At 41.7% G+C, this 15,794-nt stretch overlaps 1 protein-coding gene across 8 annotated transcripts in view; it reads left to right on the top strand.

Moving 5' to 3' along the window:
- The window catches only part of Map2k5 (mitogen-activated protein kinase kinase 5), a 215,282-nt gene that overhangs the window by 58,577 nt on the left and 140,911 nt on the right, over window positions 1–15,794 (top strand). For all 8 annotated transcript variants that reach the window (XM_031343241.1, XM_031343240.1, XM_031343239.1 and 5 more), the window contains one exon: window positions 13,896–13,935. In XM_031343241.1, the coding sequence (XP_031199101.1) occupies window positions 13,896–13,935 (40 nt within the window). The remainder of the gene's footprint in view (window positions 1–13,895; window positions 13,936–15,794) is intronic.

Raw genomic sequence — 15,794 nt, 5'->3', positions numbered from 1 at the left:
AAATTATTTATTTAGAGCCACAGAATACCCTGAAGCTTTGACTCCCTCTCTCACCAGCCAGCCAGCACATGTCAGATGAAAGCAGTGACCCTGCTCCTTCATATCCCCCCCCCCGACCTGCATCTCGTATATTAAAAGTAGTTTTTAAATGGTCTAGATATTGACCTGAGAGGCAGGGTGTTTGTTTGATTTATCTTGACCTTAAATTTCCAATGAAATGAAGACCATTTTTTTTGCAGCCAAGATCATATTTTAAACAAGCAACAAGACATCCTCCTAATGTAAAATTAAATACTTACATATGGCTGGGTTGCATTATGGTATCACTTGGCAAGCAGGGATATTAATGTTTTCAGAAAAATCAATGAGTATTTGTCAAATAAAATTAATTATGTATGTGTCCCCTCTTCCCTGCCAGCCCTCAAAGTTCTGGGTTTGTTTCCTGCAGTCATGTGCATGTGCTAAGATGCTGAAGAACAGCCCTGTGCCCAGGCGCCTCACTCTGTGCCCTTCCCACCATGCCTCCCCCCCCCCCTCCGTGTACATGCGCCCATATCCATTATGGCAATGATGGATTATTGGCATCTCACCAACATGACAGGGTGTCACAGGTCGCTGAGCAGAGACTTTCAGACTGTGTTTCCACTCGAATTAACTATTATTGAAATAGTTTATTGAGATTGAAGTATTGATCTTTTTTTCCCCCTCTAAATGTAGCTTAAGGGAAGGAAGAGGAGGCAGTGGTGTTTTTGAAAGACACTAAATTTCATTTTTAAAAATCTCATTTATTTAGCCTTTTCTTTTTTCTGTTTTATAGCCCCTATAGTTTTATTGCTTGGAAAAGGGTATCTTGGCTTTATTTTTATGACAGTATAATTATACTTCAGAAATGCACTTGATTACTATGGGTAACAAAATTGTTCTACTATATTGGTTTGGCCAATATTGCTATACAAACAACTTTTCAGTCAATTGAGTCTGGTAAAAATCAATACATTATGGTAATATTTCAAGTAAGAATTTGCTGAATCTAAATGTTTTAACACATTCTCTTTCAGGGAAAAATAATTCTGAGATAGCAAGACTTTTTGTAATATTTTATGTTAATGAAATGCTTTGTTTATGGAGAAATTTAAGTCCCCAGCAATGGTGCTTATGCCCAGGTGCAAGCTTTACGTTAGTGCACATCTGGTAACAGACTTGGGAGGGATGCTGCTCCATCAGAAGGCAGTTCCCTGGCTGCATCAGGTGACATCTGAGTGTGACTCCATCCTGCAGCTTACCCTCTTGGCATTCGTGACGGGATTTTTTTTTTCTGCTGTTCAGTTGACAGAGACATGAGTTCAAAGGACAGATGTGGGCAGGTAATGCGGGCCTGGCAGTGTGCCTCTATAAACTTTCATTTGTTGACCTGCAAGTTCTGAGCATGTGTGGTGTCAAGTGCCCCATGTCCTAAGAGACACAAGTCTTGTCCACAGGTGATACAGGATCTCAGGCTAGACTGTGTATCTCTATGTGTGGGCTTCCAGCTGTGGGGTCATGAGAGACAGATCAGGAACAGCCTCATGGTCTCATGGAGGATCTGAAACTTGGTGGAGTTGGTTTTGACCCAGTGTAGAGAAAGTAAATGGGTCCATGGAAGTGACTGTTGCTGCACCTGGACAGTTTGCTGTGTTCTGAAGGCTAATAGTTTATCTCCATTATCTCTCCAAGTCATATTCTCTCCCTGATGTTCTGCCACCATGTGGTCCTTTCTGCAAGATATTTGTGTCTGGGTCATCTTGGTAGCAGTCCTCACAGAGCTTGGCATGGAGCCTTGTCTACACTGATCACCAAGTGTTTTTAGAACCAACCTGCAGAGGCAGGGCCTTCACACAGTGTAAATACAAGGTGTTGACCATGGTAGGGTAGCTCTAGAATGACCTACTATAAGCCATTGCCCAGAACTGCTGGGAAAAACACTGTCCCTCAGACCTGAATATAAGCTGACTGCATAGATCCCTCCTGAGTCTGAGAAAGCTAATCAATGACCTTTAAAAGTAGTACTAGCAACCACAAATATCTTATGCCAGATCCATTTGGTTTTGCTGTTAAATTTTATCCTAGGTTATATATTCATTTCTTCAGTGAACTAGTAGTTACTGAGTGTCACGGTGTGCTAAGACTGTTGTAAACACGTGTACTCTACTAGCAGATAGGACCGACTAGGGTCCCAAGCAAAGGGTCCTTGAAGAAGTCAATGCCAAAGTAAGATGATAGTTGACCTTGCAGTGTTATCAAGTGTGGAGAAGAGGTGCCAGGGGAAGATTTAAGTGAGGAAATGTTATTTGAGCTGAGACCTGGCAGATAGTCATAAGAAAATCAAGGAGAAGAATCTTTCAGAAAGAAGGGACTGCTCAAACCAAAGCCCTGCGATGAGCACAGAGATGTCACACCTAGGTCAGTATAGTTGGAGCAGAGAACTCTCTGGGAGAGGGGGCAGATGGACAGGAACTGCTCACAGTGGTCTGTAGACCTGGTAAAGAAGCCGGCATGGTTTCCTGCTTTTTCATGAGGGAGGAAGAGCAGGAAGGGGTGAAGTGGCATGCCCAAGACCAAGAGCACAACTCAAGGTGGCTCACCCTGGACCAATGCCTGGGGTGCTTCTCAAGCCAGTTTCACTCTATGTCATTTATTCTCTGAATTTAACTATGTCTACTGGTTAATTTTAGAAGCTCTTTAGTTTCGTGGCCCACAGTTACAACAGCATGACTAGCTGCTGGTCTACCCTTTGGGTCTCTTTATTTATCCAAAGGCATAGAATTTAGTAATTGAATCCCTAGATTAATTATTTGGTTGTACAAATGGAGTGGTGCATTTCTTGACTCCTAAGACATACTAAAATTTTAAGTCTATTTTGCAGTAGTTGACATGTTAGAAAATTATAGTCTGTTTGTTGGCATATCGCACAAGTAAATATTTGTAAACCACAGTGTCTAGAGCCTTTACTTAAATTGCTTTTTTGGAAAATAATTCACTGGAAAGTCCAGAAGGCATTCACTGTGTATAACTTTGGGCCACCTTTTCCCTTTGCTGTGTCTGGCTATTTTAATGTAAGAGACCAGGTTCCTGTTACATTTCTGCTTTTCTGGCTCTGTTATACATCTTAACATAGGATTGGAGGAACAGTTACTAAACTAGGCAGGTAGCAGTAGGGGCTGGGTTATAAATATTAAGCTTAAAGTGACTTTGTTTGTTTGTTTGTTTGTTCTGGTATTAATTTGCTTTTTCGGTGCAACTTGATATAATATCCTCCTGACCTTAAAATGTCCATAGCTTTCTCTGCCAGAGTTTATTGCATGACAGCAAAATATTTGGTGTTCTACTCAGAGCAGAGCACATGGTTTTGTTTTACGAATTCACATAATAAAATGAAAACAGTGTTCTGACAAAATTAGAACTTGCTTCCGGATACAATCAGTATAGCACTTTAACCAGCTTTTGTATTTAGAAAATACAAACATGTTCACCCTCAAATACCCTGGGTCTGTTGGCCCGTAGCCACAGAAAGGGTGAGGGTGCTCAGGGAGAAAGCCTACAGGTTTGATTCAACCATAGTTAAGCTTTTGGAACGGTTACCTAAGAACTCTGAATAAGATGTGTTTTTAGACTGTTTCAACAACAAAAAAGTCTAGCAAATGAAACTTTATAATGTAGATACAAATGAAACACAATCTCAAAATGACTACCACAACATGTGCGCTGAGCTAAATTTGTATATACTACTTATTTCTTCCCTTTTAACTTTTTTCAAAAGGTAATTCTTAGTGAATGTTTGCAGAACAAGGCATCTGGGGAACTGACTGAAAGGGCCAATCAGAAACATCTCTACAATTTAAGAAACACAAGCCAAACAGTTCAAGATCCTCCTAGCTACCTCTGCGAAGCCAGGGCCCAGAGTTAGGTGGATCTTGTTTTACTTCCCAAGGACGTTGGAAATGACTGAGCACACTAAGGCTCCATCCTCATTTGACTGCAGACAAGCTGCAACCCTGAGGATTCAGAGCAACTCACCTCTCAAACCCAGGCTTTATTATTATTATTTTTTTAGTTTCTTCCAAGTGCCTTTCTGTTTAGGACCCTCAAATAAGCAGAGTAAGCAGAAGGGTTTGTACCAGTCTTTTCAGGGGGGCAACCACTGGACTTGGTTATTGTCATTTATTGCACAGGCTTATGTTTCATCCTGATGGCCCATGCCAAGTAGACACTGTCTCCTATCCTTCCCCCTTCCTGGAAAACTGAGCTCTTGAAGGAGTGGATAGAGCCAGTGTCAGACCTGTTGATCCTGACCTCTGACCCCTAGTCATTTCATATGGTTCCTTGCTATCTATAGTGGGTTTTCGTTGTTGTGACTTGGTGAATATTTAATCTTTCTCTGGAATGATGCTAGTGTTTTGGACTTTCTGATCTTTATGAGGCAGTTTGTCCATCCCCACCACTACCACCACTACCATATCACCCTCTCCTTTCCCTCCTTCTACATATCTGGCTTTGAAAATGTGTGTGGCCAGGCTGGTGAGATGGCTCAGCGGGGAAGAGCACCAATTGCTCTTCGGAAGGTCATGAGTTCAAATCCCAGCAACCACATGGTGGCTCACAACCACCCATAATGAGATCTGACACCCTCTTCTGGAGTGTCTGAAGACAGCTACAGTGAACTTACATATAATAAATAAATAAATCTTTTTTTAAAAAAAGAAAGAAAGAAAGAAAGGGAGAGAGAGAGAGAGAGAAAGAGAGAGAGAGACAGAGAGAGAGACAGAGGCAGAGAGAGAGAGAGAGAGAGAGAGAGAGAGAGAGAGAGAGAGAGAGAGAGAGAGAGAGAGAGAGAGAGAGAGAAAATGTGTGTGGCCAAGTTATGCCATACTGTCCTAAATGGATTAGAGATTACAGCCTTTTCTTGACTGATCCCTGAGGACTCTGTAGAGCAAAATGTTGCCTAGTTCATCAAAGAGAACATTCTTACACAATTTATATGGTGTTAGAAGTTACTAAATATACAATAAGAAGTATGTCATGTTCTCGAAGGACAGCAGCACAGAGCCAGTGCTGGGGGGCGGGGGAGGACCCTCATCCCTTCTTGCTTGTTTGAAGGTAGTGTGGGCCTGGTGGTAGTTTGTGTTCCTTTTTATATTAAAGTAACAAGTCTCTCCTGGTTTATTTTGACCTGGTCATGATGTGTCCATTCCACAAAGTCTGTTATGCACAAAAGTGCACAAAATGAAGATAAAGTGCCTCTCTCCAGCCTGACAAAAGCCATTCCTTTGCAGAGTGGTAGCTGCAGTGGAAGTAAATAAATGAATGGACAGCAATCACAGCCTAGTTGATGGAACTGTTCAATTAAAGCACAGGCATTTACATGGTGTAATTTCCCTAAATTGCCAATGAGCCCCTTTAGACACAACCAGTGTTCAAATTGATTTCAGCATTGATTTTGGCTGAAGCTGATAAATTTCTGCTTGTTAGTTAAAGTAATTTTGCAGAAGACTTTGTACTGCGGTATTGAAGTGTTCATTTAGCTGATGGTTAAAAGAGGAGTTATTTACAGAGGCCTGGACTGTTGTTCTGAGATGGGACAATTCCCCAATCATCTTTTACTTTTAATTTTTTAGGCTTCAGTATACCAATCAATAGGTGATTGAAACTGATTAAAACTTATCCAACCAGCTGCCTATGGCAGTTTAATTAGAAGCCGGTTGATTCTTAAATTAAACGTCTTGTTTTCATCGCATTGCCATCTTCAGAAGAGTGAGGGCTAACCGTGCTGAAAACCTAAAACTCAGCTTCATTAAGATAGCTCATGAGTGTGAATCTGCCCGAGAACAGCTCCTCGGGCAGTCCGAAGCATACATGGGCTTTCGGAGAGCAGGAGGGATGGTTTTGTTTTTAGGTAAGCTGTAGTCCGCAGTGTGGTACAGACAAAGGGCCGTCTGTTTGTGACATGTAACTGCACAACAGTGGGTGCTGGGGCTCAGGTTTAACACACAGTAAGCATGAAGGGGTCATCAGAATAGTCAGGGAGTCTCTGGCTCTGACACCTCAGATGGAGTATTTGTCATTCAGTTTTGAGGTCTCGAGTAAAATAAGTGTCACTGGATAGTAAGCAAGTATCTTCATATATGCCCATGTTGACTTCCAGCAATTGTGAGCAGGATTGCAGGAGAGACTTTAGCCATCCCCCACTTCCTTCGCTTCCCCACACTCATTTTATCTAGTATAAGACAGTTCTTGGGTTTGTAATGAAAGCGGGTTGATATTTCTGTCATAAGGGACATATTGCATCTGGCACTACAGGGAAGGGAATAAATGGCTCACTTTTCAGAGGTGCATTTACTCTTTGACCCACTAGGGTACTATTTAGTGTTCTAGAAGAGGTAATTTAGTAAATTGCACCCCAGTGGCCTGAAAAAGTTAATGCAACCCTGAAAAGTGAGCCGTTCAATCGATTTCTCCTATTGCTTTTTAAAAATTAGCACCAGCCATATCCAGGGTGCCCGGAAGTCTTGGGAAGGGGCTCTAGAAGCAGCCAGTTCATACTTGTGTAGAGCTTGGTCTGGCTTCAGAGGCCCAGATCCACATCCTACTCTGGTGGTTATCAAACAGGAATTTGAAGCTACCATTAACCTCACCAGGCCTTGGCTCTTTGACAGCAGAATGACTGACGAAGACACTTCCCTGACAGGTTTTCATACAAAGCAAATAGCTTCTCTGTATAAGAATATTTCCTAGCCAGACTTCTCTCTCGTGCTCCTCACTCCCAGCTTCTAGTGCCAGCAAACCAGGCTGCTCTCAGCCTTGGCCAGAGAAGCTTAGTTTCCAGGTAGACAGCAGACAATGGAGAGATGCATGACTGACCAGAGTCCTAAGAATGAGACACCGACTGACCAAGTGCTCAGCCCCGAATGGGACTCCTGTCTGTCAGAGCATGGGAGGAGCACCATGAAGTACTGGCTTCTAGGCATGACATGGCCATTGTGATCGTAACTCACAGCAGCTGTGGTCACCAGCACAGGATCAAGCCAGCAAAACCTCTGGCATGAATGGGATAGGGTAGGTGATCTCTAGGCATACTGAGGGGCTGTTGGCAGGAGCGTGTTGCTCATTCTTTTTGGAGGATGTATTCACCAATAGGCTTCCCATGCTGCAGTGGTCAGCATTACACCCAGGCACATATGGGCAGCAAACTTAACTGGACTCTGTGGGTTATTTAAAAAAAAAAAAAAAGACATGAAGATTAAAGGTGAGAAATAGGAGTACATATGGTCATATTCATATACATGTATAAAATTCTGAAAATAAGGAAAGCTTTAAAAATTCTTAACACATGTGTTAGAAACCATACACAACTGATAGTTTAGACTCTGTAAGGAACTTTGAGTAGTAGCTCCTAACCCATATTCCAGGCATGTCCAGCAGAGAGGTCCAGAGCTGGTTGATCCTCAGAGGTTCCTGTTTCTCCCACATGCGCTGCTCAGCCATTCAGCTTCCTTCTGGGCGTGATGTCTCCTTCCTCCCTGCGTTGTTCATTGCCTTCTCTCAGAACCTTTGATCGAGAGTTCACTGTGACGGGAGCTTCCGCTCCCTCAAAGGTATTTAGGCCATATATTAAAAGACATTACTCTAGTTAATGTGGAAAGTGTTAAAGGCTGGAAGCAGGCTGCTTCAACTTAGGGAAGAAATATGGACACCTAACCACATTAACTTTGCGGGAGGTATAAGAGGAAGGGGCATCTCATCCAACTAAACAGAGAGGAGCCAACAGGAAGCTGTTTGCACCTTTCTATGGCTGAATCTTTTGAACTCAGCCACATTGCTTGTGTCTTAGATTGGGTTGGTTTATGAGGGCTGTATTTGGTTTGGTACATAAACAGTCGCAGGGTGTTGCTTAACCACAGATCATTTTACAGTCAGTAGTCAGGCTTCTGTAGTTGCCTTTTAGGCAGGAGGAAGGTCGGCCTAGCCCATGATTTGAAGCTTCTCTACAACTGCCTTTGACTTTGAATTTTGTGTTGTAACAGCCAGCACTTGGCTAATGTGTTTATCTGTTATGAAAGGCAGCAGCTGCCAGCGTGTGTTTCCCTGAAACTTGTCTTATTTCTCTCCTTGTGAATGGCTATGGCTATTTCAGTGTGTGACAGAACTCCTTAAACGTCTCCAGCTGACTGTTACTCCCATCTTCCAAAGACAAGGACCAAGCATTAAGACAGCATTTTCATTGGCTGTCTCCATAGCTACTTTGCATGTGGTTATTGGAGATGTCATTGCAATTCAAAGATGACTTAAGAGAGTACATTTAGTAATTGAATCGGAATTGGCTACTTCTTAACTTTCTGTGCTACTCAGAATAAAAAGTTACCTAAATAAAGTGGATCACTAAGTAATCCACTGGTTTGTCTTTTTCCAATCAAACTTTTTGTCAAATCTCCTATGCTTTCTCTTTGATCTTATCTTCTGACAGCCAGGCCTGATCTGCTGTATATCCTGGGAAGCGCTAGGGCTGAGAAGGGAAAGGCAGATATCCAGGAAGCCTGTTGCCTGAAGAACAGAGAATCTGCTTTATTGCTCTGGAGAGCCACCTCAGGCTCTGCAGACTGCTAACACTGCAGCTGGCCTTGTAATTTTTACTTATTTTTAAGTGAGCTTTTTCTCTTTCCGATCCCCCACCTGACTGCCCTCTGAGACCCAGGAAGCAAAATAAGTACCTTCTCCTCCTTCCTAAAGGTAGGAAGCTTCCCCATCTACTTTCCAGAGTCGGCCCGTGACCAGGGGATTTTCTTGGTCCAGAGAAATTTCCAACAAGTGATAGCTATCTCTAAATAATTCACAGGGTGATCTCCTGCTTTTCGCTAACTCTGCAGGATGCTATGTGAGAAGCAGAACTCCTGTTGGTTTATGAAAGAAGCAGCCCCGCCTTCACAGGACAGTGACAGTAGAGTCACTCAGGTGTGTCCCTCTGTCACAGTGACTTGGTCTATGCATGGGATTACTCTTAAGGGCTTTCTCCAAGACAGGAGGAAAAATCGACGCAGAGGTGTTTTCATGCTCATTTTTATTGAGTATTTGCTGATTGATTGATGTTCATAGCATCACGTGAATCATGCTCAAATACAAAATGTTGGTATCAAGTTGTGGGTTACCCTTTCTTAAGCTTCCTCTGGTTTCATAGTTAGCAGAGAAGCTAGATGCTCCCCCAGAATGAATCCTCTTTGTACATGAGTTAAAGTAAATTTATTGGACTTATGTTCAGAAATTCACATGCAGGAAGTGCTGTAGAACTCAGATGTCTGTGTTGATTGTGTAAGCCTGCATGGGCTTTAGGAAACGCATGCTCAGCTTTAGGCTATTGATTTTGTAACCAGGAGTCAGCTGGGACAACTCACATTTTTTGTGATTCTTGTAGAATGTGAAATTTTAAGCATAAACAATTTCAGTAAACACTATAAGATACAGATGCAGTTGGTCTCGCATGCACTTGCATGGCGATCCAGGTGCAGAATTGTGAATACAGGTTGTTTCTCCTTATGTCCTAGTGGATGCAGGATTTTTTTTAACATTTTGTTTTCAAACTTTTCTTCTCCTCACTTAAAAGATTATTGGAGAGTTTTTAAAAAGTTATAGGTGCGTGAATGTTTTGCCTGAATGTGTCTCTGTGTATCACATGTATGCCTAGTATCTAAAAAGGCCAAAAGAGGGCATCAAATTCCCTGAAACTGGAGTTACAGGCAATTTTGCGTGTTGGGAACTGAACCTGAGTCCTCTGGAAGAGCATGCTGTGCTTGTAACTGCCGAGCCAGCTCTCCAGCCTCTGATGGTTTTTCTTAAGGTAGATTCTCATCAAGACTTAGGTGAAGGTAAGCCCACATATCGCTTCCCTTCTAAGCTGCACTGGACTCTAAAGTCTGAAAGAACAAGCAATAGAATCACTTGTACTGGTCCCCTAGTATTGCCTTTGTGGTCAGTCATGTTTCCTGTCCACTTACTAAGTCTTTGGCATTAGGACAGACATAACACCAGCATTCATGGCCTCTAGGGTCTGTTGTGAGCTTACCAGAAGATCCTTCTCATGTCCTTGGCTACTTTTTTTTCCTCCCTGGCCTCAGTTTAGATAGGAAGCTTCTATACTCCTCAGCTCAATTCCCCTCATCCCTTGCTGGGGACATTTCTCGGCTCACCTTCGGTTTCAAACTCCTCATCCACCAGCTACTATTCTTTCTTGAAATTAGCTTTCTACTTCTATCTGTACCTTCTATAATTTGGAGTAAAGGCCAGAGACCTTACTATGGTCAAAGTGACATGACACAGCCCAGCTTCCCACTGCCTCTTTGGCTCATGTCTCTCACTTACCTGTTGTTCATTGCTTCACACACATTTCCACCCTGGCCCTTGACACTTGTTCCACTGCTTGGACAAATGATGTATGAAGATGTGAGGGGTGACTGGAACGAAGACTGTCTAAGGCTTTTGTATTGTTTAGAAGGGGATAGAGGACAGTTAACTTTATACTTTGCTAAGTCCACTCTGATAAAAAATATATATATATATGGTCTACCTGGCAAGAATGCTGTAGGCAGAGTGCAGGAGAAAGGTAAAAACAAATGAAGAAAGTGGTGGAGAAATCTCAAATATATCAGTAGTTACAACAGACACAAAGAAAGATTGCCGCTTAATAGATTAGACTGAAAAAATTTTAAAAGTATAGCTGTTTGCTAGTTTAGTTTAGAAGAAATTCTTAAAACATAAAACTGCAAAGATGAAAGAAAAACATGGGAAACAACATCAGACAAAAGCAATAGTACCAGCAAAACCTTCCCTCTTAAAAATATATACATTGATGTATAACAGACTTAAAATAGAAATAATTACTACACATAAGAAAGGACTGCTATATGAAGCTGTACAAAAAACAGACTGACTTAGCAACCAAAAAATTAATAACAATTTTAAAATACGTGAAACAAAATCTTACACAATTATCCAGAATATTTGATAAATCCACACAATGGGAGAATGTCTCAACAATCAGCAATTGATCAATCAGATAAAATTAGTCGCCAGGTGGTGGTGGCGCACGCCTTTAATCCCAGCACTTGGGAGGCAGAGGCAAGCGGATTTCTGAGTTCGAGGCCAGCCTGGTCTACAGAGTGAGTTCCAGGACAGCCAGTGCTACACAGAGAAACCCTGTCTCGAAAAAACCAAAAAAAAAAAAAAAAAAAAAAAAAAAAAATTAGTCTGTAAAAGATTTTTTAATTTTATTCATATGTGTTGGGTGTGACTGCTTGTCTATACAAGTACCACATGAATGCAGTTGCCTGAAGAGACCAGAAGTGTGAGTCGTCCCCTGGAGCTGGAGTGCCGTGTGGTTGTGATGCAATGTGATCCAATGTGGATGCTGGGAACCAAACCCAGGCCCTCTGCAAGAGTAAGGAGCGTTCACCCACTGAATCCTCCTGCCAGCCTAATACAGAAGATCTTAACATCACAGGCAGAGTGTGAATCCTCCCAACTCAAAAGATCTGGATTGAAAGTGGATCTTCCCACTTCTAATGATTTAATTAAGAAAAAAAATCCCTCACAGGTTTCTTGTATTCAGACATTTGCATCAGGTTATTACACCTTGCGCCAGCCCCAGGTGTCTTGTCTGTGGTGGTGTTCAGGTTTGCAGGAGACTAGTTCCCAAAGGCCAAGGGAGCGCACAGGGAGAGGAGCTAAGGAACGCCTCATACAAATGCTTCCTCCCTCTCTCTTTGGAACAGGTAATTACTGTGGCAACAACAAACTAATTTGAAGTGTTAGCTGTTAATTAAAACATTGCAGAGGTGTATAGTTGTCTTTTGGTGTAACCAGAGCCTCCATTCAGACTTCATTAATCACTTTACAGTTAATGTGCTGAGGAAGGTCAAGACAATTGAGACGTACTATCTACTGAAAGTAAACAAACTCTTTCTCCAGGTAGGACGCTGTTCACAGAGTTGAGGAGGTGGCTCAGCTTGAGCTGCTGCTGCCTTTGTCATCCCTTTCTCCCTGATGATTAAATGTGAAATCGGCCCTGTCCCCAGTCCGTAAACCCAGCCACAAGGTGTCTTTATTGTTCGAAATGGAACCCAAACTTTTCATGGATGAATTAGCGTGCGTCATAATTAAATCATCAACTCTCCCTTTTAATTCACTTGGAAATGGGAGACCTTTCTTTTGGGAAAGAGATCAGCTTTCTTGACAAGCTAATTAAGTTGCCAAACTGCCCAATGAGGTATATGTATGTTGGGCTCTCTGCTAATCATGCTTTTATCGCTGCAGCTGGTCTCAGAAGTCCATGTGTCTCTCCTTGTTCAAAGTACAACACTGCCATTCCCACAGCTTCCAGTCATTTGTATTTATACTTTAGTCCTTGGCTAGTGTTCTAATACTCAAGGTTTTAAAAAGTTGAAGTTGGAAGCATCTGTGGTATACTGGTTGAAACAATGTTATTATTTAATCTTACCTATTGAATTATTTACATGATAAGGGCATCTAAATTCTTCACACATATTTTAAAGAGCACATTCCAACAACTTCTGCAGCCACTGGAGGAAATTGGTCTCTACCAGTGTGCTGCAAAATTTGAATATATCACAAATCAAACTATGACCTGACATGTAGCTTTGCTTTATAAAAGTCTCATATTTAGGTAAATAATTATTTCTTATAAAAAACAGGATAATATATGGGCTCCATTTGTAAAATGTTGTGTCCTTTTATACAAAGCCTGAAAATCTTCATTGATTTGTTAAGTGTGTGTGTGTGTGTGTGTATGTACATGTATGTATATATGTGTATGTACATCTACTCTCCTAGTTTTGACTCATAACTAAACCATTTCTATAAATCAGTTGATTTCAAAACATTTGTTGGTGCTAGATGTGGTGGTACACATCCGCAGTCCTATTAATATTTCTTAACCTAGGTTATAACCTACTTCAATGTAGCTGGGTGTGTTAATTACTTTTCTAATGCTGTGAAAAAGGACCAAAACAGCTTTAAAAAGAAAGTGATTTTAGACAATTAAAGTCTGTGATGGTGGAGCAAAGGTATGGTGGTAGGAATAGCTGAGAGCTTAGTTACATTTTGATCTACAAGTTGGGAATAGAGCAAGAGAAACACTGGGAATCCTGAAAGCCAGCCCCCAATGGCACCTCTTCCAACAAGGCCACATCTTCTAATCCTTCCCAAATAGTTTCACCAACTAGAAACATTGAAACATGTGAGCCTGGGGTTGGGGGTGGGGGATTCATTCAAGCACCACCCTGAACCTAATCCTTTAAGGAAAGATGAGCCACATGCTAAATCCTAGTTGGTGTATTTCTTACACCAGTGTTTTATTATATTAAAGCCATAGTCAGAGCTCATCCTGTGATTGGTGGTTATTGATGAAATATAGTGATACGATTGTTCTTTCTATGTACCTTGAAGAAAAGCAAAACCCTTTATTTTGCTGCACATACACAACTATAGACACACATACAGTGATATAACAGAGGATCTAGGGTCAGGAAACCTGATCTAGTTTGAAGGTCTAGTTCTGCCGATGTGTACTTAGGCATTGAGCAAACTGCTTAAATTCCTCGTGCTTCAGAGCTCAGTCTTTAAAGGAGGGTAATAATAGCAGTGTGACTTTTGAGCAGTATTTTAAGATTCATAATCACTTTATAAACCTTGTTTAGCCCCACAGAAATGCACATTGCTAGCATGTGCCATCTGCCTTGAAGGTCTATCCCCCATTGGGCCAGAAATGTTTGGGGTGACAATATGTCCTTAGCCACTCTATAGGTTATCTAATGATATCAAGTAACTTTGTTTCTATATCTTTTTTCTTCCTATAGAGCACATCATGTTCCAAGTGGGAAAATTTTAGCTGTAAAGGTAAGCACTGGGTATATTTATGCAAATTTGTATGTGTGTGCATGTGGGTAGGTGGTCCATGTGGCATATACACATGAAAACCAGAGGAGGATGCTGGGTGGCCTGTTTTATCACTCTCTACCTTATTCCCATGAGACACAGAGTTTCTTACTGAGTCTGGAGCTAGGCTGATCCTCCTGTCTCCTCATCCCACAGTGCTGGACTTAGAGAAGCATGCGGCCATGGCTGGTATTTTATGTTGGTGTTGGAGATGTGTGCAGCAGGTGCTGTTACCTGTGGGGCCATCTCCTCAGGTCTGTGTTGTAAGATTCTTGGTGCTCACTGATTTTCTTTCCCCTCTCTGGTTATATCACTGGTACACAACCACACTTTTCAGCAGTAGGTTTTGCTGAAACATGGCCATACCCTTTTGCAGTCTGGCCGTGGTCTACCTTTACAGGCATATCCTCTGCTCCTGCCTGCCAGCTAGTAACTTCTTGCCATGCCTCTGGACATTTAGTAATGGAAGGGTTTAGTTTTTTAATAGCTGCTGTGTGCCAGGTATCACACTGCATGTTTTAAACAGTTATCCTTAATCCTTAAAACTATGAGGTAATTCTCACCAATTTTAGATTTGAAGAAAGAGGGACTCATGGAGCTGATTTGTGCAAGGTCATTTGGGAGAAGCAAGGCTAGGATGTTCACCTGACTCGATAAAGCTAATGTCCACCAGTGCTTTGTAGCCTGTGTACAAGTGACTGCTGTTCAACCCTCTCTTGTCCACCCAGCCTCACAGTTCATCTCTGAGATGACTCTGTAATGCCATCAACAGTGAGAAATTGGTCTCTTTCCCTAATGTTTCAGTTTGTATTCCTGTGCCTTATATTTTAAGAAAATTAAGAATTTGCATAATGGTTAGTCCTTCTTATTAAAGTTAACTAGAACTGAGGCTCAAATCTTTGGGATTCTAGTGCGTTCCATGGTTCCCTTTCCTTCTCACACCTAGCACAGCACCTGCATCATATGAGGTTTACTCTTAATAACATAGCCTGTGTGAGGAGGTCCAGCAGAATGCTCTGAGGATGCCTACTTTGAAACTCCAAGCAAATTATATCCACACAGGTGCAGCTTGGGAAACAACCATTAGGATCCTCGTAGGCCTCACATTTTTCACAGGAGGAAGTGGGTCCAGAGAGTTCCTAGAGTAGGCTCTGTATCCCAGTCTTCCCCTCTGTGAGCCCACCTTGATCCGTGTTCTGTTCCTCTCCTGAGTTCCCTTTGATAAGAGAGCACCCCCCCAACTGAGCAGTGTGCTCCTCTCTGCCCAGTTATTTGTTCCTTTCATGTCAGAAGTCTTAGCTTATGATACTGTTGATATATTTAAAAGTACTCAAATCTTCAGTTATTCCAAGAGAGAGAGTGTATGTCACTACAAATGGCCCATAGCCCCTGGCCTTGCAAATACAATATAAAATTTTTCATAATTCCATACATTTTAAGTTATGCTTAGCATAGGCTAATATTAAGATTCATAGCCATGATTATTTAACTGGGTATAGCAAAGGACCAGCAGCTGTTTCTGGAAAGAATTAAAGGTTACTTTGTAAAGGATATGCTTTACAAAATAGCTGTTAGATTTTCACTATATGAGAACTGGTGGGGTTTACAAATAAGCCATTCTCCAGACTGGACCTTTAAACTGGGCTTTCTGGCAAGAACTGTATTGTGTCTGCAAACTGAGTCAAATGGTGGCTGATTTTTGTGTATAGACTTGATCTTGATAACCAAAACAAAAATCATGTAGATCACACAATGGTTAATTTTGGAGAAAAAGTACCATTTCTTCAAAACAGCCAGAGTGGTAAATTAGTTCTTAGAAA

The sequence above is a fragment of the Mastomys coucha genome, unplaced genomic scaffold (genome assembly GCF_008632895.1).
Source record: "Mastomys coucha isolate ucsf_1 unplaced genomic scaffold, UCSF_Mcou_1 pScaffold23, whole genome shotgun sequence".
In the NCBI taxonomy this organism is placed as follows: Eukaryota; Metazoa; Chordata; class Mammalia; order Rodentia; family Muridae; genus Mastomys; species Mastomys coucha.
This window is presented reverse-complemented; position numbering and strand designations above follow the sequence as displayed.